Source organism: Symphalangus syndactylus, chromosome 19 (genome assembly GCF_028878055.3).
Source record: "Symphalangus syndactylus isolate Jambi chromosome 19, NHGRI_mSymSyn1-v2.1_pri, whole genome shotgun sequence".
Classification (NCBI taxonomy): Eukaryota; Metazoa; Chordata; class Mammalia; order Primates; family Hylobatidae; genus Symphalangus; species Symphalangus syndactylus.
The window spans coordinates 78,945,281-78,968,204 of record NC_072434.2 but is presented as its reverse complement, the minus strand read 5'-3'; the positions used below and the strand labels follow the sequence as shown (position 1 = coordinate 78,968,204).

General features: G+C 44.2%; 1 protein-coding gene across 3 annotated transcripts in view; it reads left to right on the top strand.

Moving 5' to 3' along the window:
• The window catches only part of LOC129458388 (uncharacterized), a 49,915-nt gene that overhangs the window by 23,061 nt on the left and 3,930 nt on the right, over nt 1–22,924 (top strand). Inside the window, exons 3-4 of one of the 3 annotated variants that reach the window (XM_063613460.1) lie at nt 5,241–5,307; nt 11,114–11,197. The exons of 1 other annotated variant lie outside the window; for it this stretch is intronic. In XM_063613460.1, the coding sequence (XP_063469530.1) occupies nt 5,241–5,307; nt 11,114–11,126 (80 nt within the window). In that variant the 3' untranslated portion in view covers nt 11,127–11,197. Of the gene's footprint in view, nt 1–4,658; nt 4,791–5,240; nt 5,308–11,113; nt 11,198–22,924 lie in introns of those variants that run through there. One more of the 3 variants, XM_055234157.2, reaches the window with a different exon arrangement.

The following is a 22,924-nucleotide window of genomic DNA, read 5'->3' as shown; positions in this document are numbered from 1 at the left end:
AACAATGAGTGATTCAGTTTTCCAGCACTCTCCATAAGCCGAAAGCTGGAATATGTGACTGTGTTCTTGCTTAGGCAAGTGGCAAACAAGGGCAGAAAGAAAGAGGAAGAGAGGGAAGGAAGAAGGAAAGGAATGAAGAAGGGTGGGAGGGAGAGAACAAAAGTTCAGCTTCAATGAACGTATAGTATTTTGAATTTTTTTGATGGAACAATCTAGACAGAGCTATTTTAGTTTCACCATGCCTGAACATCTTGCAATTTATGTTTAGCTTTTTTTTTTTTCTTTGTCCTGGTCTCTTTACCTTGACTTGGCATGTGCTCTTTTCTTCCCAGGCAAGACTTTGCCTCCTTATGATAAAGGTTCTAATTTGCTTCCTAGTAATAATGCTTCTCCATCATATCTCCCACTGTAGCCCAATGTCAAGATGAGCCCAGGGGAGCACCCACCTGGCCTGCCCAGGCTCCTGAGCAAGACTAAACCAGAAAGCAGATAGAAAATAGGCTGCATGCACCTCCCCAGCTGATTTAGGGAAGAGTAGGACCTTTCTGGAGTCTGGCACCTTAGGGAAACAAATCCAATAGCATGAAGTTGAAATCGGTTGCAATTAGGTGAACTGGTTACATCATGCGCAATGTGAGGGAAACAGCCCTGCAGACCTTAAGTAGCAGTAACACTGTCTAAATCAAGTTTGTTCAACCCGCGGCCCAACACAAATTCAGAAACTTTCTTAAAACATGATGAGTTTTTTGCAATTTTTTTTTTTTTAGCTCATCAGCTGTCGTTAGTATATTTTATATGTGGCCCAAGACAGTTCTTCTTCCAGAGTGGCCCAGGAAAGCCAAAAGATTGGACACCCCTAATCTAAATCTTTTGCAGATTTTGCAGATTTGAGGGCTTTTGTTTGTTTATCTTGGGGCCTCTCTGGAGTTCCAGGTCAGTGGGGAGGAAGCCTGCAGACAGCAACTTCCAAGGAACCCTGGGGATGGGGTTGGGAGGGGGTGGGACAGGACCAGCACTGCAGATGGGCACCGCCTAGTGCCTGGAAATATGTGAAGCAGCACAGGGCTCTAAGAGCACAAGAAGACATGCTTCCTGCCCTCTTGTGACTTAGGATCTAGGCCAGGGACCAATTAGAAGACAATTAAGGACTTAACTGTGAGAGAAATCAACTCTAAGGGTAATAAGAATTTGCAAATAGAAAAGACTTCTGTGGCTGTGGATTGGAAAGATTTGAGTAAGGACTTGAAGCCTGGGAAGGATTTGGGTGGAGTGGAAAGAAGGGCATCAGGGCAGGGTTGAGGAAGTAGAGGAGGCAGAAAGACAGAAAGTCCCCATTAGGGTGCGATGAATTAAAATAGAAAATAGCCTGTAATCCCAGCTACTTGGGAGGCTGAGGTGGGAGAATCACTTGAACCTGGGAGGCGGAGGTTGCAGTGAGCTGAGATGGCACCATTGCACTCCAGCCTGGGTGAAACAGCAAGACTCTATCAAAAAATAATAATACGAAACAAATAGAAAATAACGACACTTTACGCTTGTCACAGTTCTCCAAAGTAATTTTTATATATTGTCTCCGGTAATTTTCACAATGCGTTTGGGAATATACAATCCTCTTCTCTGGGCATAGCTGGTTGGGGTGAGGGTGGGACATCTGACCTCAAGTGGGCAATTACGTCTCTCCCACTCCCATTGGACTGCTGGATTTGCAAGCTGAGGGAGGTTCAAATTATTATTTTAAAGGAATTTTTTTATTTCCATAGGTTTTTGGGGAACAGATGGGTTTTTTGTTGTTTGTTTGTTTTTTGAGACAGAGTCTCACTCTATCGCCAAGCTGGAGCACAGTTGCGCGATCTCAGCTCACTGCAACCTCCGCCTCCCGGGTTCAAGCAATTCCCCCCTACCTCAGCCTCCTGAGTAGCTGGGACTACAGGTGCGCACCACCATGCCTGGCTAGTTTTTTGTATTTTAGTAGAAACGGGGTTTCACCATGTTGGCTAGGATGGTCTTAATCTCCTGACCTTGTGATCTGCCTGTCCCAGCACTCCCGGCCATGAGTAAGTTCTTTAGTGGTGATCTGTGAGATTTTGGTGCACCCATCACCCAAGCAGTATATATTGAAGAGGGAGGTTCAAATTAGTTTATTCCAGGTGGCTAAAGCTGTAGGAGGCAAAGTTTGGAAGAATGGAAAAGTAGAGGCACCTGGTCTAATGGAAGGGAGAGAGAGAGAGGAATAGAAGAAGAAGCTTGTGTTCAGATATTCGGGGGGGCGGGCAGGAAAGAAAAATGAAGAGCTGCCAATGTTAGAATCTAGGGCCAAGTTGGATTGAGACATCCCACAATTCTTACACCAAAGATCCATTTTTACTGAGTCATGTTGAGTTTCTCCTTTCAATAAAAACATTCCTAACTAATATACACACCTTGTCTCATTTCATTATGCAATAGTCCTTCTAACAAGATTAGTTTCATCATTTCCCTTTTATGGGCCACTTAGGTTTCAAGAAAGAAATGAGACTCAGTGAGAAATGTTCCCAAATCATCATCAACTGGTATGTGATTGAACCTTGATTCAAATCCAGATCTGATTTCAAAGCCCAGGGTCTTCAACTGCTCCCCCATAGCACTGTCTTCATTTCTTAGGAGTGCCAGGAACAAAGCACTGCAAACTGGGTGGCTTGAAACAACACAAGTTTATTGTCTCACAGTTCTGGAGGCTAGAAATCTGAGATCGAGGTGTCGGCAGGACCCACTCCCTCTGAAACCTGCAGGGGAGAGTCCTTCCTTGCCTCTTTTAGCTTCTGGTGATGCCAATAACCCTAGGTGCTCCTTGACTTGTAGCTGCAGTACTTCAGTCTCTGTCTTCCCATGGCCTGCCCCCTCCTGTGTCTGTGTCTCGGCATCTCTCCTCCTTTAGTAAGTGCACCAGTCATATGGAATTAAGGGCCCTCTCTACTCTAGCATACCTCATCCTAGCTTGGCTACATCTGCAAAGACCCTATGTCCAAATAAGCTCATGTTGACAGGTACTGAGGTTAGGACTTCAGCATTTCTTCTTGGGAAACACAATGCAACCCATCATGTGGTTCCAGAGAATGAAATCTAACTGAAAAAAGAACTGAGGCCAAAAGATGCAGCAAATTACCCAGGTGGCTGAGCCAGTAAGTGGTTAGCCAGAGCTCACACTAGCTCTCTCTCTCTCTCTCTGCTCTGTTCTCTTTCATGTTATGGCTGGGATAGTGTGGTGAAAGGAAGACATCTTGGACCCCCAAAATCACTAAGGAAAACTCAAGCCCAGAACTGCTTAGGACGAACCTGCCTCCCATTCTATTCACAGTCACTCCTCTGCTCACTGAGATAGATGCCTATCTGATTTCCCTCCTTTGGAAAGGCTAATCAGAAACTCAAAAGAATGGATCACCTGTCTGTGACCTGGCAGCTCCCTCCCACTTTGAGTCTTCCTGCCTTTGCTTCAAGTGCCCCACCTTTCCAGACTGAACCAACGTACTTCTTACATATATTGATTGATGTCTCATGTCTCCCTAAATGTATAAAACCAAGCTGTGCCCTGATCACCTTGGGCACATGTCATCAGGACTTCCTGAGGCCGTGTCACGGGCATGTCCTTATCCTTGGCTAAATAAACTTTCCAAATTAACTGAGACCTATCTCAAATTTTCGGGGTTCACAGTGTACGAGTCTGTTCTCATGCTGCTAATAAAGACACATCCGAGACTGGGTAATTTATAAAGGAAAAAGGGTTAATGGACTCACAGTTCCACCTAGCTGATGAGGCCTCACAATCATGGCAGAAGGCAAAGGAGGAGCAGTCACATCTTACATGGCAGCAGGCAAGAGAGAGCTTGTGTAGGGGAACTCCCATTTATAAAACCATCAGATCTCATGAGACTTATTCACTATCACAAGACTAGCACGGAAAGACCTACCCCCATGATTCAATTACCTCCCACTGGGTCCTTCCCACGACACATGGGAATTATGGGAGCTACAATTCAAGATGAGATTTGCATGGGGACACAGCCAACCCATATCAGATAGGTAAAGATATCTTATAGGCATAGGAGAAAGGTCACAGAAAATAATATAAATTCGAGATGTTTTGACAAAAAGCAGATATTTACATCTTTGATGAGCTTGCTAAAACAGAGCATAAAGAAGCTAAAAGGACAATGGGAACAAGGAGTGAGGAAAAAAGAGGAGCTAGCAATCAAAATACAGCAATTGGTTTATTCAGTTGTTCATTCATCCCGTTATTAAATGGGCACAGTGGAGTGTCACTCATCTAGTAAATTTTAATGTGTGGTGGCCATTATAAATGTGCATTTGTGTGTTTAAATGCGTGGTTGACATTTGTTTTCTCCTGTCCTCTGTTATACGTCTTTGGATAATTCCAAAAGATGACTTGGCTTTATAGTCTTGCAAGAACTAAGATTTTTGGCCTGAAACTTAGTCTTGGCCATCAGTAGTAAATTTAAAACTAACATCCCTCAGGAAGTACTAGAATTAGCTAAACAAGGGAAGGAAAAAATGGATAAAGTCTGTGACTAATAATAGTACAGATAACGTGACAATTCAGTTCATCTCTGGAAACTCCTAGCAAATAGTCATCTCCAAAATACGCTTCATATTTTCATTAACAGGCCTTGGTTAAGTGTCCATCACCTTCAAGATCTCCACAGTCACTTCATTCTCCAGAAAACAACAGAACAACCAGCCAGTGGCAGAGGGAAGTCCATGAGAACATGGATTATTACATCATCTGGGCTTAGGAAACTTATGGTACTTTTAGGGGATATAACTAGGAACCTCCAGAAAAAGTGAGGATGTGTTACAAAATCCTGGATTAAGCACCAGGTGCTTAAAATGAAACACCTTTCCTATTCCCAAATTTTCTCTCCCTTTTCCTTTCTGACCCTAATAGCTCATTTTTTCAATCTCCTCCCCCAGTGCCCAGGGCTGCATTACCCACTTCCTGGAACCCAGAGCCTCTAACTTTTGGAGGCATGCCCACACCCTGACATTATATCAGGCATGTTCCCATGTTCCCACCTCCCACATGAACAGGTAACTAATAAGAGCTGAGTTCCAGCATGGTTGGTATGTTAGCACACTACTCTGTTAGACTTTTGATTAGACATGTATTAATTTAACATATTTTCTTTTTATATGTTAACAACAATAAAGTATCCTCTTGAATAAATTAATACATTGGAATTCCTTAGTTTGGACTTCACCCTCTGACCTACCTGTCCTGGCTGACCTCTCACTACAGACAAGGCACATTTGTAGGTAAGTGAGTCTCTCTCTGTCTCTCTCTCAATATCAAATAATATTTAGAGAAGAGGCAGTTATTAATTAATCAAGGGCTTATTGTCCAGTTTGCACTGGGGCCAGGTTCTTGATTTTCTCCTTTGTTACTTTCTCCCAGCCTTGTGGATGTTGGGGCCACCACTGCCAGCCAGCAAGGGAAGAAAGTGATTACTTTTTTACATAGCAGTCATAGCAGTTCAAATGCTAATTCTTTTTTTCTTTCTTTCTTTTTTTTTTTTTGAGATGGAGTCTCATTCTGTCATCCAGGCTGGAGTGTAGTGGTGCAATCTTGACTCACTGCAACCTATGCTTCCTGGGTTCAAGTGAGTCTACTGCCTCAGCCTCCTGGCTAGCTGGGATTATAGGCGTGTACCACGACACCTGGCTAATTTTTTTTTTTATTTTTATTTTTTGTAGAGATGGGGTTTCACCATGTTGCCCAGGCTGGTCTTGAATTCCTGACTTCAAGAGATCCACGTGCCTTGGCCTCCCAAAGTGCTGGGATTACAGGCATGAGCCACCGCGCCCGGCCCCAAACATAAATTCTTTCAAGGTCTTTCAATAGTCACCATACCTGGATCCTTCCTAATTCCTCTAATTCCACTAATTAAACTGGATTATCTCAAGCTAATCATATACAGGATCTTAATGATTTAAAACAAAACAAAACACTCTCTACCTGGCCATGCCATGTGAAGGACATTTGATCCTCTATCCTGGTGTGTGTGTGTGTGTGTGTGTGTGTGTGTGTGTCAGAGAGAGAGAGAGGTGTCATCTAACACACCCTCTACATGTAAATGAACAATCTTTGGAGGTGCACAAATAGGTTAGCCCAGTGACCTGCCTTGCAAGAATGCTTTGAGGAGTTACTAGTTACAGGATGTAAGATACTACAGAAACCTAAATTGTTTCTGAAAATGCTAAACAATAAGACATTTCTCAAAAGGGCCTCAGTCCCTTCAATATTTTACAGGAATTCCAATTCTAGCAGCTTTACACAGGCATTATCACTTAATTACCAATAAAAATCTCACTAGCAACTTCCATAACTTCATTTGCAAATGAATATGCACACCTCCTAAATCATTCCCTCCTTTTCTCTCTCTCCCTCCCCAAGTTATTCCCTGACTGGCTCTGAGAGACGCCACGGCAGCTGGGATTTGTAGAGGCCCCCCGTGTCCAGGTGTCCTTCCAGGCCAGCATGCACTCCGGGACATGTCAATATCACGTTGATGGAATTGTGCCTGATTCCCACTCAAACCCATCCATCTCTCCTGGCATTGGTGGCGGTCGACACATGACAGAAACCTGGCTCCATTTGCTTGAAAGGTTCACAAACCGTAGTGAACTTCTTTTTTGTTTGGTTTTGTTTTGTTTGGCTCTGTCACCAGCCTGGAGTACAGTGGCGTGATCTCAGCTCACTGCAACCTCTGCCTCCCGGGTTCAAGCGATTCTCTTGCCTCAGTCTCCCAAGTAGCTGGGACTACAGGCGCGTGCCACCTTGCCCAGCTAATTTTTGTATTTTTAGTAGAGGCGGCCAGGATGGTCTCCATCTCTTGACCTCATGATCCGCCCACCTTGGTCTCCCAAAGTGCTGTGATTACAGGCGTGAGTCACCATGCCCGGCCCCCATAGTGAACTTCTTGTGATCCAAGGCCAAGTTTCCAGTATGTAATGAAAACTGAAACCTGGTCTTGAGTTTCCAAATTCACACAGAGCCAGTCATGACGGAAGATGTGTGAGGTAGCAAGGGTGAGCAGCACCACGGCACAACCAAGACACTCAGCACTTGGTTCTATTTCTAGCTCTGCCACCTCCTTGCTATGTGGCCCGAGGCTGGTCACCTGTTCTCACTTAGTTACCTTTCCCTAGTATTGGGGGAGAGCGGAGCTTTTTACCTTATCGTTCCAGAATCTGAGGATGTATATGCTGAAACAGTAGCATTTCTCTGAATCTCTTTGAATTACAGTGCACATATCTTCAGGATATCACAGACATCCCATCCATACCATCACGTGCCTTCTTTTCCTAGTCATTTTTCTTCAACTATTCCTGTTTGAGCTGGGCTAAGAGAACAACAGTCTGGACTCATTCCTTAGGTGCATTGTTGGCCTTCTCACAGACTTATATATATACATCTGTCCCACTTTTAGAGAAAATAGGAACAAAATCTATTACATGTATTTTAGGCCCTCTATCTGAATTCTGAAGTCTTTCTCTGACTTCTTTTTCAGCTTCAGCTTTTGATTTCAGGCACATTCACACTTGTTTAGCTTTCAACTTACAGAGAATGCTGGAAAAGAGATTCATGCATTATTTAGAGCATTCATCTAAATGCCCTCCCAGATCCCTTCTAACTCCATGAGGTCCCATGAGTCTGTGAAATGCATGGGCAAAGGAAGAGGAACTGAGGCTTTGAAATCAGATACACCTAGTTCCAATTCCTAGTTCTCAGGTTTACTAGTTGTGTGACTTTGGGTGAGCTGCTTAACCTCATAGAAGCCTAGGATCCTCATCTAAAAACCTGGGCCAGTGCCAACTACCAAGCCATGACTGTGAGGATTAAATGATACATTACTTCCATAAAAACATGGAACAGAGTGTGAGGCATACAGCAGGTGCCAAGGTAGATATTAGATCCTGCTTTTCATTATTGGTGCAAGTTTCTGATAGGTCAAACATGCAGGCTGTTGTATATTTGAATATTGCTTCAGTCTTAACTTCCACGGTTTTATTTCAAAAAGAGAAAGAAAGAAGGAAATAAACAGTAACTGTCAGAGGCCCTTCGGAAAGCATCACCCATCCATTGAAATGTGCTTTCCATTCAAAAACTACCTTATTAATTATTCATTGCTTTTGGAACTGAAAATGAGAACAGAGCTTAAGACCCAGAGTTGGACAAGAACAGTGTTCCAACTGCTTGATTTCTGTCATTTCCTGGTATCTAGGCAGTACATCCCGAATCTGAGATTTGCAGTTTTGGGAGTCGAGCGAACTTTAGGCTTGATGATCAGTCAGGTTTAGTCAGGTTTAGCCAATGCCCTGGAATGACTGTTCTCTTTACTTTCATTTCCACTCCCGGCACCGCATTTCTGGGGGATTATTTCACTGCATGGGTGGCCTGAGTCCCTTGGCCTTCAGCCTTATGGCTCATTCCACCGCTCTGGGCAAGCCATAACCACCCGAACATGCAAGTCTTTCTTTCGTGCCCCAGTGGCATGAGTAACATCATTAACTCTTCAGGGCCGAGGTTTGGGATTAGGTAAAAATCTTACATCCCCCCCTGTGTTTGCAGTCAGAACACCAGAGTAACAGAGTGTTTGTGGGGCTCGTTTTCACGCCAGAAATGAGGTTGCCCTAACACACAATCCTTGAGATGTTTTTCCCCTAACGATTGCACTTCACCGGGATCGTGGGTTACAAAATGGAAGCTCAGTGCTTCCTGCTTCGAGTTCCAGCAGAACAAACGTGCAAGAGACTCCTCGGCTTGGAAACTCTTCAAACCAGGGAAAGGCTGCTGATGTGTCCTCAGGAGGGGAAGGGCAGGAGGAGCACAGCTGTGCAGGGGGGTGTTTCACATGCTTCTCTAAAGATGAGCTTCCTAAAGTATAAAAAGGCTGGGGAAAGACACATTTCCCAAGGCCTCCGGCCAGTGCGGGGACAACGCGAGGCTGGCGCACGTGCATTGCGGGTTCCGCGCGCCATCTGGTGGCTTCGGGCTGACATTGGGCGCACCATCCGGGCTTTTACCTCATTGACAGAGACTTCATAGAAGCAACCCATTGCAGGCGTTTAAGTTCTGCTGGAAGTGATCACCAGGGCCCTCAAAGGAAGACACCAAGGGCCAGATGTTCCGAATTCCACTCCTTCTTCTACAACTGGATACTGAAAGCCTCAGGTTCTCTTTGACAAGGGGGCACTGATCCTTCCTTCAGGACCAGCCTTCCTATCACACAGCAACATGAGCACTCGGCTCTGGGCAGTCTGGCCCCTCTCTGCCTTGCTTTCCACATCGTGACCCCACATGACGGGCCACAGGAGTCTTCCCTTTGCCCCTACCTGGAACGCGTGTATTCCCTTCCAGCCTTGTGAATCCCACAGTTCTCAAGGCTCAGTCCACAGGCATCTTTATATCCTTAGAATATTTGCCTCATATTTTGTTCATACTAGTGTTTCCAAAGTGTGTTCCAAGAATGATGGTGTTATTAATCAGAATTGTATCTCTTTTTGAAAAGGCATTCAAAGTTTGGGAAAGTCAGGGTTACACAAAGGTTAAACAGACCTGATGGCAGGATATCTCAGGAGCGTTACACATACTGAGAATGTAGTGGATTTCTAAGAAGAAACTACAGTTTGCTATAGTTTCTAAACTTGTTTGACATCAAAATCTTCCTCCTACCTCCACCTTTGAAATGTATCTTGCAAATATTGCATTTAATAAAACAATTTTAAGGAAAAATAGCATCCTGTTCACTTGACCCAAGATTATGTAGCTATCTTTTTAAAACTGGAAGACATCTGTATTCGTTTGCTAGGGCTATTATATTGCCTCACAGTTGTGGATGCTGAAGGTTCAAGACCAATGTGTTGGCAGGGTTGGTTTCTTCTGAGGCCCCTCTCCTTGGCTTATAGATGGTCGTCTTCTCTCTGTGTTACCACATGGTCTTCCCTCTGTGCCAATCTGTGTCCTAGTTGCCTTCTCTTTTTCTTCATTGTTTCTTCTTCTTATTCTCCTTCTTCTCCTTCTCCTTCTCACCATCATCATCATCCTCACCCTCCTCCTCCTCCTTCTTCTTCTTTTTCGTGAGATAAGGGGGTCTCACTATGTTGCCCAGGCTGCTCTCGAACTCCTGAGCTCAAGTGATCCTTCTGCCTCAGCCTCCCAAAGTGCTGAAGTTACAGGAATGAGTCACTGTGCCCAGTCCTAATTTTCTCTTCTTATAAGGACATCAGTCATATTGGGTTAGGACCCACCAACATGACCTCATTTTACCTTAATCACCCTTTAATGTCCCTATGTCCAACTACAGTTACATTCAGCGGTACTAGGGGTTAGGACTTTAACAAAGGAATTTTGGGGAGCCACGATTCAGCCCATAACAACAACTTATTGTTGTATCTGTAGGGTAAAATGTATGCTTCAATGGAAAATTATGCATTGTTTAGAGCAGGGTTGGCAAACTACAGCCAGTGAGCCAGATCCAGCTGGCCACCTGTGTTTGTAAATAAAGTTTATTGGCACACAGCAACATTCACCCTTCACATATTGTCTAAGATTACTTGCATGTTCAATGGCAGTTGAGTATCTGTACAAAAACCATGGCTTGCAAAACGGAAAACATTTACAATCTAGCCCTTTATAGGAAAATGTCTAGAACCCACCCACCCTTCAGGGTTATCTAATTTTGATCCTATAGGGGCTCTGCACCTTTCATGGCCTTTGAGCTATTTTACAACTCAATAAGTTGTAGATCATGGATAACAATGCAAAACAATCCTTGCCCACAGACAAGAAGCAGCCAGTTTTGCCTCAGTTTGCTTATTCCTTTCAGTATCCTTATCAATAAATGTGTGTCTTCTTTGAATTATCTTTTGAACTGGCTGTAGCATCTTGCAGTTTCCTCATTATTAGTGAATTGAATAAATCTTTAACTTTTTTTTAGTAACTGTGCGAGTCATAATTTTACCTTTTTTTTAAAAAAAGTATCCTTTAAAATATCAATGTTAGGTTTCTTGAGTGTGATAATGGCATTGGGATTAAAAAAGATAATGTTTTTGATCCTAGGAGTACATATTAAAGCACTTAAGGTGTGTCACGTGCGTCCATGTGAAGAGAGTCCACCAAGAGGCTTTGTGTGAGCATCAAGGCTGTTTGTGTGACAAGGGGAAGTGTCATCATGCTTACAATTTGTTTTCAAATGGTTCTGCATATATGAATATAAATGTGTGTGTGTCTGTACATACTCACACATACATCACATATATAGGAGGAAAGACGGAGAAAGAGAAGGAAAATTGGTAAACTATAAACAACTAGTGAATCTAGGTGAAGTATGGTGCCCTTGAATGGTGTACTATTCATTGAACTTTTCCGTATGTTTGACAATTTTCAAAGTAAAAAACTGGGCAAGGGGGGATAAGTTTATGTCATATTCCTCATTAAGCATGTTGTCAGCTTCATGTCCTATTCTTTTGGATATTTTTCCAGTACTTCAGAGATTAGCCAATTATAGATGTTTGTTAGTAGTCTGAGTTTTTGCAGTGGGTACTGCAAGTAAGAAAAAGTAAACGATTGGGAGGCCGAGGCTGGCCAATTGCTTGAGTCCAGGAGTTTGAGACCAGCCTAGGCAACATGGAGAAACCTCAGGTCTATAAAAAATAAAAAAAAATTAGCTGGGTATGGTGGCATATGCTTGTAGTCCCAGCTACTAGAGAGGCTGAGGTGGGTGGACGGCTTGAGCCCAGGAGATCGAGGCTGCAGTGAGCTGCGATCATGCGACTGCACTCCAGCATGTCTCAAAAAAAAAAAAAAAGTAAATGAAACATGAAACGTTAATGTTTCTACTGTCACATGGCTCAATTTCTTCTAGAATTCTTAATAGTACCAAGCAAATAAGATGTAAGCTAGTTATATCCTATTCCTAAAGAATGCTCTTTAAAAAATAAAATCTTACGGCCGGGTGTGGTGGCTCACACCTGTAATCCCAGCATTTTGGGAGGCCTAGGCTGGCAGATCACCTGAGGCCAGGAGTTCAAGACCAACTCGGCCAATATGGTGAAACCCTGCTTCTATTTAAAAAATATGAAAATTAGCCAGGTGTGGTAGTGGGTGCCTGTAGTCCCAGCTACTCAGGAGGCTGAGGCAGAGGAATCGCTGGAACCCAGGAGGCGGAAGTTGCAGTGAGCTGAGATCATGCCACTGCACTCCAGCCTGGGTGACAGGGTGTGACTCCATCTCAAAAAAAAAAAGGAAAAGAAAAGAGAGAGAGAGGGAAGAAAGAAGAAAGAAAAGAAAAGAAAGAAAGAAAGAAAGAAGAAAGAAAGGAGGGAGGGAGGGAGGAAGGAAGGAAGGAAGGAAGGAAAGAAAGGAAAGGAAAGGAAAGGAAAGGAAAGGAAAAGAAAAGAAAAGAAAAGAAAAGAAAAGAAAAGAAAAGAAAAGAAAAGAAAAGAAAAAAGAAAAGAAAGATCTTTTAGGACAAACTCTGGACGTGAGGACCTCTTACACAGTGCTCATGTTCAAGCTTAAGGCATTACTTTTTGTAGTGTGTTTGGGATGGAGGTGGAGGTTAGAGTTTGTGTCCCTCAATGACTGTATAGTTTTGCACACCCTCCCCACCCCACCGCAGCTTGACATCATGGTCTTAATACAGTTAGAGACCTCATTCATTGCAATTTGACTGCTGCTTGAGCCGGAACTGTAAGATTCAGAGCTCTTTGTATACTTAGAGGTATGAATAGTGCGGTAACAATGAGGAAAGAAAGTAAGCTAAATTCTCAAACATTGTGTCATTTAGCATGAAGGTTTAAGATTGAAACTTTCTGCTTGAGGGAAGCAGAAAAAAAATGAGTTTGTACAGAATGCTTCCTGTTTCTGAATGTAAAAGGCACACTAAAAATAGCTAAAGGGACTGAGTCGCCTAGAGGCTTCTTGAGTTGCCCAGTGGGAGTTCCTGCTCGGAGAAGCTGTCCTTCAAAGCTGCTGCTGGGAACAGCCCTGAGACCGTTGGTGTGTGATGCAGAGCTCTCCTGGGTGGATTTCATTCAGTCACAAGGAAGCAGGAGCTGAAGCAGATGGAGATGTTTCTTCATGGAAGGATCCCCTAGGGAAAGAAATGTTCTACTTCTGACAGAGGCTGACAGTCCAGAAGGTGGAGGCACATTGTGGGCTCAGAGACCAGATCTTCCTGAAATCAGGGTCAACCAATTGCAAATGGGCACTAACCTCAAAGAAAGAGTCCTTTCTTTCCATGGCCACTGATACGGTGTCATTTAAGACCCTGATTTTTTCTTGTCTTGGCTATTGCCACAGACTCCTTTCTAGGCCCTCTGTCTCCAGTTTCCCCCCCTTCTCCAATTCATCCTACATATGGACTCTGGTGGGATTTTTCTGTAGCCTAATTTAGTTCAGGTGCTTCTGTCTATGTTTAACTTAATTTAATTTTTTAACAAATCAGACAACCAACTAACCAACCAATTTACCAAGCAAGCAAGCAAACAAAAACCCTCCAGTGGTTCTTCATCTTTTATTGACTTGACCTAAGCATCTTACCCAGTCCTGTTAACTAGTTCTGTCTTTTTAATCACATCAGTCACCACTTATTTATTTACTCCACTGAAAGCTGCAGAGAGAGGGGTGGGGGGCATTTTCCTGTCTCTTTGGGGTGTGAGAGACTGTCATGTTTAGGTTTCTAAACCCCCATAGTGTTTAGTATAGTGTAATTCCCAGAATCAAGATTCAAGAAAAAGCCTTTGAGGGTACATTTACAAAATAATTATAAGCAGGGCCTTGACTATCTGTACACCCATGTCCATAGCAGCATTATTCATAATAGTCAAAAGGTGGAAGCAATTCAAGAGTTCACTGATGGATGAATGGATACACAAAACATGGCACACATACAATGAAATATCATTCAGCCTTAGGAAGAAAGGAAGTTCGGATGCATGCTACAACATGGATGAACCTTGAGGACATTATATTAAGTGAAATAAGCCAGCCACAAAAGGGCAAATACTATGTGATTCTACCAATATGAGGTACCTAGGGGAGTCATATTCATAGAGGAGAGAGAAAGTGGTCACCAGGGGCTGGGGAAGTGAGGAATCAGGAGTTAGTTTTTAATAGGCAGAGAGTTTCAATTTTGCAAGATGGTTGCACAACAATATGAATGTACTTAATGCCACTGACCTCTTCCCTTAAACATGGTTAAGATGGTAAATTTTAAGTTATGTGTATTTTACTAATTTTTTTTAAGAAGAAAAGAAGGAATAACCCTGGAATGTTGAATCAAGGAGTTGGTGAATGATTTCTGCTACACGTTTGGGATCCTGCTCTTTCAACCTAATGGTTATACTTTTGAACATGCAAATCAAAGCAGTCACCATTCCCTCTTCCCCTCAAAGAACCCTATAGTCGCTTCCCACCTAGAATGAGTCTGATATTCACGGCTAATTGTCCTACCTGGCCTGGGGTGCCCACCTGTCCTGCCTCCTCTGTCAACTCTGTTCGTTTGGCCTTCCCCATTCACCTTCTTCCCTACTCCCACCTGCTTTGGGGTTTCCACATAGTTCCCCTGGGGGTGGGGGAAGCTTTTTACTCAATTCTAGTCTAGTTGACTCCCTCTTTCTGTAGATATCAGCTGACATACTATTACAGGAAAGGGGCCCCGATCCAGACCCCAAGAGAGGGTTCTTGGGTTTCGCACAAGAAAGAATTCAGGGCACGTCCATAAAGTGAAAGCACGTTTATTAGAAAAGTGAAGGAATAAAGAATTGCTACTCCGTAGACAGAGCAGCCCTGAGGGTTGCTGGTTGCCCATTTTTACGGCTATTTCTTGATGATATGCTAAACAAGGGGTGGATTATTCATGGATCCCCTTTTTAGACCATATAGGGTAACTTCCTGACATTGCCATGGCATTTGTAAACTGTCGTGGCGCTGGTGGGAGTGTATTAGTGAGGACGACCAGAGGTCACTCTCGTTGCCCTCTTGGTTTTGGCCAGCTTATTTACTGCAACCTGTTTTATCAGCAAGGTCTTTATCACCTGTATCTTGTGCTGACCTCCTGTCTCACCCTGTGACTTAGAATGCCTTAACCATCTGGGAACGCAGCCCAGTAGGTCTCGGCCTCATTTTACCCAGCCCCTACTCAAGATAAAGTTGCTGTGGTTCAAACACCTCTGACAATACCATTGATCAGAGAAGTCAGTCCTACTGCACAGACTGGGGTGAAGCATCTCAACATAGGCTCTCAGCATGTTCTTTGCTTCTTTTGCACAGCTGTTGTTATAAAATCATTAATTTGGCCAGGCACGGTGGCTCATGCCTGTAATCCCAGGACTTTGGGAGGCTGAGGTGGGCAGATCACCTGAAGTCAGGAGTTCGAGACTAGCCTGGCCAATATGGCGAAACCCTGTCTCTACTAAAAATGCAAAAATTAACCAGGCATAGTGACAGGTGCCTGTAATCCCAGTTATTTGGGAGGCTGAGGCAGGAGAATTGCTTGAACCCTGGAGGTGGAGGTTGCAGTGAGCTGAGATTGTTCCACTGCCCTCCAGTCTGGGTGACAAAGTCTCCCTGTATCTCAAATAAATAAATAAATAAATAAATATAAAATTATTAATTTTCCATAACATTATTTGGACTATTCTACAGACTGAATGTTGTGTCCCCTCACATTCACATGTCAAAATCTTAACCCTCAAGGTGATGGTATTAGAAAGTGGGGCCTTTGGGAGGTAATCAGGTCATGAGGGCCAAGCCCTCATAAATGGGATTAGTGCCCTTATAAAAAAAAAAACTCAGAGAGCTGCCTTGCCCCTTCTGCTATGTGAGAATACACTGAAAAGTCAGCCCTCTGCAACCTAGAAGAGGGCCCTCACCAGACACCAAACGAGTCACTGCTCTGATCTAGTATTTCCCATCTTCCAGAACTGTGGAAAATAAATTTCTGTTGTTTATAAGTGACCCAGTCTATGATATTGTCTTCTAGCAGCCAAACAGACAAAGATAAACTAGACTGTAAGCTCCCTGGGGAGGCCAGGGATAGTGACCGCTCCAGTACAGTGCCGGGAGCATCACAGGCATGCCAATATCTGCTGGATCTCACATTGTTCTTATCGATCTGAACACTTTTTTACATCTTCAGGGGCATGAAAAGTGCTAAGAACCTAGGCAAAGTAAATTCATTTGAGTGTAGCCATTGTATGGCCCCTGGCACAAAAAAAGGGGGCAAAGTTATTAGCAGCAACAAGCTCTTCAAAAACCACCACTGTCTGGGCGTGGTGGCTCACGCCTGTAATCCCAGCACTTTGGGAAGCCGAGGCGGGTGGGTCACCTGAGGTCAGGAGTTCGAGACCAGCCTGACCAACATGGAGAAACCTCGTCTCTATTAAAAATACAAAATTAGCCGGGCATGGTGGTGCATACCTGTAATACCAGCTCCTCAGGAGACTGAGGCAGGAGAATCGCTTGAACCCGGGAGGCGGAGGTTGCGGTGAGCCGAGATCGTACCATTGCACTCCAGCCTGGGCAATAAGAGCAAAACTCTGTCTCAAAACAAACAAACAAACAAACAAACAAACCCACCACTATAGTTCCCAACTGGTGGACATCAGTATTTATAGAGAACTGTGGTCAAGTGCTAAACTGCACAGCCCTGGTCATTCATATAGACATTAATATTTTTCGTAGTGTCATTTCTAGCTATGAAAAGAAATTGCCCGAAGATTACTAGATTTGGTGCTAGTGTACTGATACCTAGATTTTCAAACTGAATGCAAATAAGATCAAGGACTATTTCGTTTACTTCCTTTACAGCCAAACCCAGCATTTTGCTCCTCCTAGCAAAAGGAATTGGGTGGGGACGATGTGGCAGTACATTTTACAATAACTTACTATTATCATTCTCTTACTGTTTCTTTGTCCTTAACACTTTTGCTTACACAGCCCCCCTCCCTCACTCCACCTACCCCCAAAGTCTTCTTGGTCTAGTTTCAGGTCTCCTGCTGGTAAGACGCTCAGGCTTTTTGTGTTCTTATCTGCTGCCAGATAAGGGGTGGGATGCTCTGTGTGTATCTCTCTCTCTCTCTCTCTGTCTCTCTCCCTCTCTCTCTCTCTCTCTCTCTGTGTGTGTGTGTGTGTAAAGGAGTGGGGAGGAGGTCTTCGATTTTGAGGATGAAGGAGGGAAACAGGAAGAGGTTTCTTCCAAGGTTTAGTCTCTGGGTAAAGTATCTAAAAAACAATTCATCCTTTCACACTGAAAAAACCTACCTTCTGCTGGTATATCTCCTTTATGGCCTTATGCTATGCACCTGGCTGTCTCCTTCCCATGCCTGGCTCACATGACAAGCTCCCTTCTTTTTCCTTAGCCTGGTTAGGTGCTGGCACAGGGAAAGCGGGAGGAAGACAAACCTGCCCTGTCACAGGGGCTTTTGTGAAATGCACAGGGAGTATACAGCAGACAGAGGTGGAAATCCACCTTGACTAATTGACTGCTAGATTGAGAAAAGTTAGTTAAATAGCACCTATTTCCTACAGACTCAGAAACATTGAAGTATTTATTAGCTGATGGGAGCAACGCTGAACTTAAAAAATAAAACCACTCATCATTACAAAGATACGGGATTACCTGCTTGAACCTGGAGCCAGAGGTTGCAGTGAGCCGAGGTCGTGCCACTGCACTCCAGCCTGGTCAACAGAGTGAGACTCCGTCTCAAAACCAGCTTAAAAACACACCAATCTGGCCAGGCGAGGTGGCTCATGCCTGTAATCCCAGCACTTTGGGAGGCTGAGGCGGGTGGATCACCTGAGGTTGGGAGTTCGAGACCAGCCTGACCAACTTGGAGAAACCCCATCTCTACTAAAAACACAAAAAAACTTAGCTGGGTGTGGTGGTGCATGCCCGTAATCCCAGCTACTTAGGAGGCTGAGGCAGGAGAATCGCTTGAACCTGGGAGGCAGAGGTTGCAGTGAGCCAAGCTTGCACCATTGCACTCCAGCCTGGGCAATAAGAGCAAAACACCGTCTCAAAATAATAATAATAACAATAATACATAAAAATAATAAAAACTCATCAATCTTTAAACTGAACATCTCAACACTTTCAGCAAAGATGTATTTTCCTTTTTACTTTATGGCATTTGATAAACAATGCTTTCAGAAGAACGTAAGAGTTTGGGAACTCTTGTGTAGTAGAATTCTTCAGAGAAACAGGACCAATAAGATGTATGCATATATAGAAAGAGATTTATTATAAGGAATTGGCTCATGCGATTATGGAGGCTGACAAGTCCAAATATGCACTATTGGCTGGCAGCCTGGAGACCCAGGAGAGCTGATGGTGCAGATGAAGGTTGAAGGCTGTCCGTTGGTGGAATTCCCCTTTGCTCGGGAGGCTTATCTTTCTGTTCTATTCACATTTTCAACTGATTGCATGAGGCCCACCCACACTATGGGGGGCAATCTGTCTTACTTAGAGTTCACCAGTATAGTGTTACTGTCATCCTAAAACATCCTCATTTACAAAGAAAGAACCCAGCAGACAACACGTTTAAGTGGGAAGAAAACATAGATGCCACACTGAAGCAGAACTAGGACAAAGCCTGCAAACTGCCTTGCAGAGGTGACTGATGCCAATGGCATCTGTTTTGTGAGGTGTAAGCCACTTTTGCCCTAACTAAGTAGAAAAAAAACCCCAAAACCCATACACTACCTCAAGTGGGAAATCTTGAAAACTGTTTCAGTAGCTCACCTTAAGAGCTTGTCACACCCTCCTGAGGAATCAGCAACATCTACTTAACAGGCAGTCAGCGCCCTCTGGCTCTGAGTCCCGGTACAAAAATTTCAATCTCTCTGCCAGACCCTCTCTACGGATACCTACTTACAAAGTCGGGAAAGGGAATTCCCAGTATTCCAGGAAAAACTATTAGTACCTCCGTAGCTCCTGTTATTGGTGATGATTTGATTGGCTTGGTATGTCCAAGTCTCTGGTTAAATGGAGCAGGTAAAACGTGTTTGGAAGCGCTTTCTCTAGACTTCAATTGCTTATCAGTGGGCTAGCAAAATAAAGACAGCCGGTAATGGATTTCACCTCCTTCTTTATTGCAAATGCAGCTATTAAAGGCCCCTCCGGTGTGCTCACACTGCCGAGAACTCCCTGGGCTTCGACTTCTCCCTGCAGTGATGTGCTGCCTTCTACAGCATCACAATTCATCATTTAATAGGAATCCTTGTGTGACTGAATCTATTGCCATCTCTTTCCTCTGTCGGAAGCAGAAGAGTGAGCGATTCTGACAGTGGCAGAGAGCCTGAGAATTCTGATTTTGCCTCAGAAGCAGGCTGGATGGGCAGGCTTAATCCTGTACTCTCTGCCTGCCAAACTCTTATGGATTTGACTGAAGACTAAAGAAGCAAGACCCAAGACTGGAAGGAGCCTCCACGGATTACCTTACAGATATTGACACGGTGCAGCCCACCTAAGCATAGGCTTTTTTTTGGTTTGTTTGCAGAAAAGCAAAAAAAAAAAAAAAAAAAAGGAAATGAAAGTAGCTAGCAGCAGGAGTAAGAACTTTTTTTTTCTTTTTAAAATGCTTTTAGATTGTGTTTAAAAGACAAACTGATGGGAAATTTGGTGACTCCAATTGTTCATAGCAGTTTTACTGGAGTCTCAGGCGACACACACAGAAGCAGTCAGTATGATATGAGCATGGTCTTGGAGACACCATGGGAGTGGGTGGGCCACCCTTTCCTCCCTTTGGTTAGTCCAGTGAACCTCTAAGTAGTCCGTGCTTCTCTTTATGTCCATCAGCCAAAGAGCAAGGCCGACCAAGCCAAGGTGAGACAGTATCTATATATAATGGAATGATTTGCTGAATGTTGAAAGGATGGCTTATCCCAATACTTAACTATTTTCCCTCCTTTCCTTGGCAATTTGCTGTGCGTATCTGCCATGTGAGTGGGGAACGTATGAGTAAGACCAGCAGTTCTCAATCCACTTGTGGAACCTTAAAAAAATATATAGACGATTGTGCCCTGTACTCAGAGTTTCTTGATGAATTGGTCTGGGGTGAGGCCCAGGCATTCAGTATGAACATGTGTCTCCCAGTGATTAAAGATTTCTGGTGATTCTACTTGTTGCTGCTTCTTTTTAGGTCTAAACGATCAAGTCTGGGCAACAGTGAATGTCAGTTTCAAGGCAGAAATGATGGTGGCAATCATTCAGGAAGAGGCCCCTAACCCTGGAAAGAGTGAGGTGGTCAAAACTAATGGAGCTAGCAGGACTAAACGATAAGCAACTGGGTGGGAGTCCTGTACTAGATAGAAATATAGAAAACTCAACAAGGGAAGCTTGAACAAACAGGGACTTATTTTTCTCACATTATAGACTATCAAGAAATAGATATTTGCTAGCATTGGTTGAATGGCTTTAAGGAACCCAGGTTCCCTCTGCGTTTTCTCCCCTGCGACTTTTCGTGTGGTGTTTGTCATCTCGTGCTTGTTCTCTCATGGGTTCAAGTTGGCAGCTATAGGTCCAGAGAGCACTCTGTGATCAGGCAGGAAGGAACAGAGGAGAACTGTGGCAACAATGGTTTCTTTCCTTTTATCAGAAGCAAAGCTTTCCCAGACACATCCCTAACAGACTGCTGCTTATGTCTCATCGTCCAAGACTAGGACACAGACAGCACCCATTGCCCGACTTGTAATGATGGTTGGACAAGCAGGGAACAGGCCTGTCTTGTTTGCTGCCTAAACATAAGCCATTGGCCAAGGGCCAGTATGTTGCCATCCTTAGCAAAATGAGGGTTTGACAGCGAGGGAGAAGGCAGGATGGTTGTGGGGTTAATAATGAATGGTGTCTGCCACAGATCCCCACTGGGAATTTGAGTTTTCTAGATATCACACTTACCATAAATGTGTTAATGATTCTGCAGCTGCATTTTTCCACGGAGGTTCTCTGAGGGCTTTCAGGGGGAATATCACAAGGCAAAAATTTCAGACAGAGCCTATCAAGAATCTCCTTCCCTTTCTTAGAGCCTTAGAGGTAAACCCTGAAAGCTATAGCTGAAGTCTTGCTATGTAATTGCTATTTCCTTTCTTTTTATACTTGTTTTCCACTTTGCAACTACGAACATTTAGTTGAAAGGATGGAAAAGGCACACTGCGCTGACAACGGCACCATCTAATGTCCAGAGAAATGTCAGCTTCTGAATAGATGCTAGTTTTTGGTTATGCAACTGCCTGTGCATTCCGGACCATGAATGCATGCAAGATTTGTGCATTTAAGAAGCATCTTTTCAGTGGGGTTGGAGCTCTGTGTACCGCTCTCAGGTCAACATTGTCATCATTCATTACGTAGTCCTATAGCCCTCACAGTGCCATGGCACCCTTGCCCGGTGCTTCCCTCATGGTATTACAAAAGACTGTTAAGCACCTGCAGTGTGTGCCTTGAAAATCCCAAACAGTGAGTCCATACAAATGCTCTTTTTCTTTTTTGTAGAGACAGGGTCCCACTCTGTTACCCAGGCTGGAATGCAGTGGTGTAATCACAGCTCACTGCAGCTTCAATCTCCTGGGCTCGAGTGATCCTTTTGCCTTAGGCTCCCAAGTAGCTGGGACTATAGGCACATGCCACCACACACAGCTTTCTTTTTTTTTTTTTTTTTGGTCGAGACAGGGTCTCCCTATGTTGCCTAGGCTGGCGTCAAATTCCTGGCCTCAAGGGATCTTCCTGCTTCTGCCTCACAGTGCTGGGATTACAGGTAAGAGCCACGATGGCTGGCCCCATGCAAACACTCGTGAAGGGAGGAGACATTTGAGAGAACATTTATCTGGATCAGCTTCCCTGACTTATGCTTTCTATTTCCCTTTTACTCTTGCTCCTTTCTCCATTACCCTTACTAAGAAGGAAGCAGTGTCCATTTCAAGTTGGGAAAGTGAGAAGAGTCAGAATTAAAGTCAGAGATGCAGCAGAGCAATCGCATCTATAGGTGCACCATTTCAGATCAGAAGGAAATAAAAAGCCACTTTTAGACACCTCATGGTGAGTTTAAAATATCAGGTATAGACAATAACATCTCTACATTCGAAGTTTGTTGGAACCAATGTAGTCAGAGCTGTGGGATATCCAGAGGTGGAGGAGGGATCTCACGGCAGAAAATGACTCGTCGGAGGCCCCTGCTGGACATTCCCATCCAGGGTGACAAAAGCACAGGCTTCTTGTTTATTTGATTTGATTTTTATTTTTGAGACGGAGTTTTGCTCTTGTTGCCCAGGCTGAAGTGCAATGGCGCTATCTTGGCTCACTGCAACCTCCGCCTCCTGGGTTCAAGCGATTCTCCTGTCTCAGCCTCCCGAGTAGCTGGGATTACAGGCGCATGCCACCACGCCCGGCTAATTTTTGTATTTTTAGTAGAGACGGGGTTTCATTATATTGGTCAGGCTGGTCTCGAACTCCTGACCTCAGGTGATCCGCATGCCTCGGCCTCCCAAAGTGCTGGGATTACAGGCATGAGCCACCGTGCCTGGAGCACAGGCCTCTTTTTAAAAACTGTACATATTTGTTGCCCGAGGAAACAGACGATGCGGCTGACTTTGGGTGTAAGGCAGCAGTCCTCAGTCTTTTTGGCATCGGGGACCTGGTTTCGTGGAAGACAATTTTTCCACGGAGCGGGGAGGGTGGGGGGTGGCAGCTGATTTGATAGGAGGCGGAGCTCAGATGGTAAGAGAATCTAAGGCCACTGCTGATTTGATAGGAGGCGGAGCTCAGGTGGTAACAGAATCTAAGGCCGCTGCTGATTTGATAGGAGGCGGAGCTCAGGTGGTAACGCCCACACGCCTGCAGCTCACCTTCTCCTGTGCAGCCTGGCTCCTAACAGG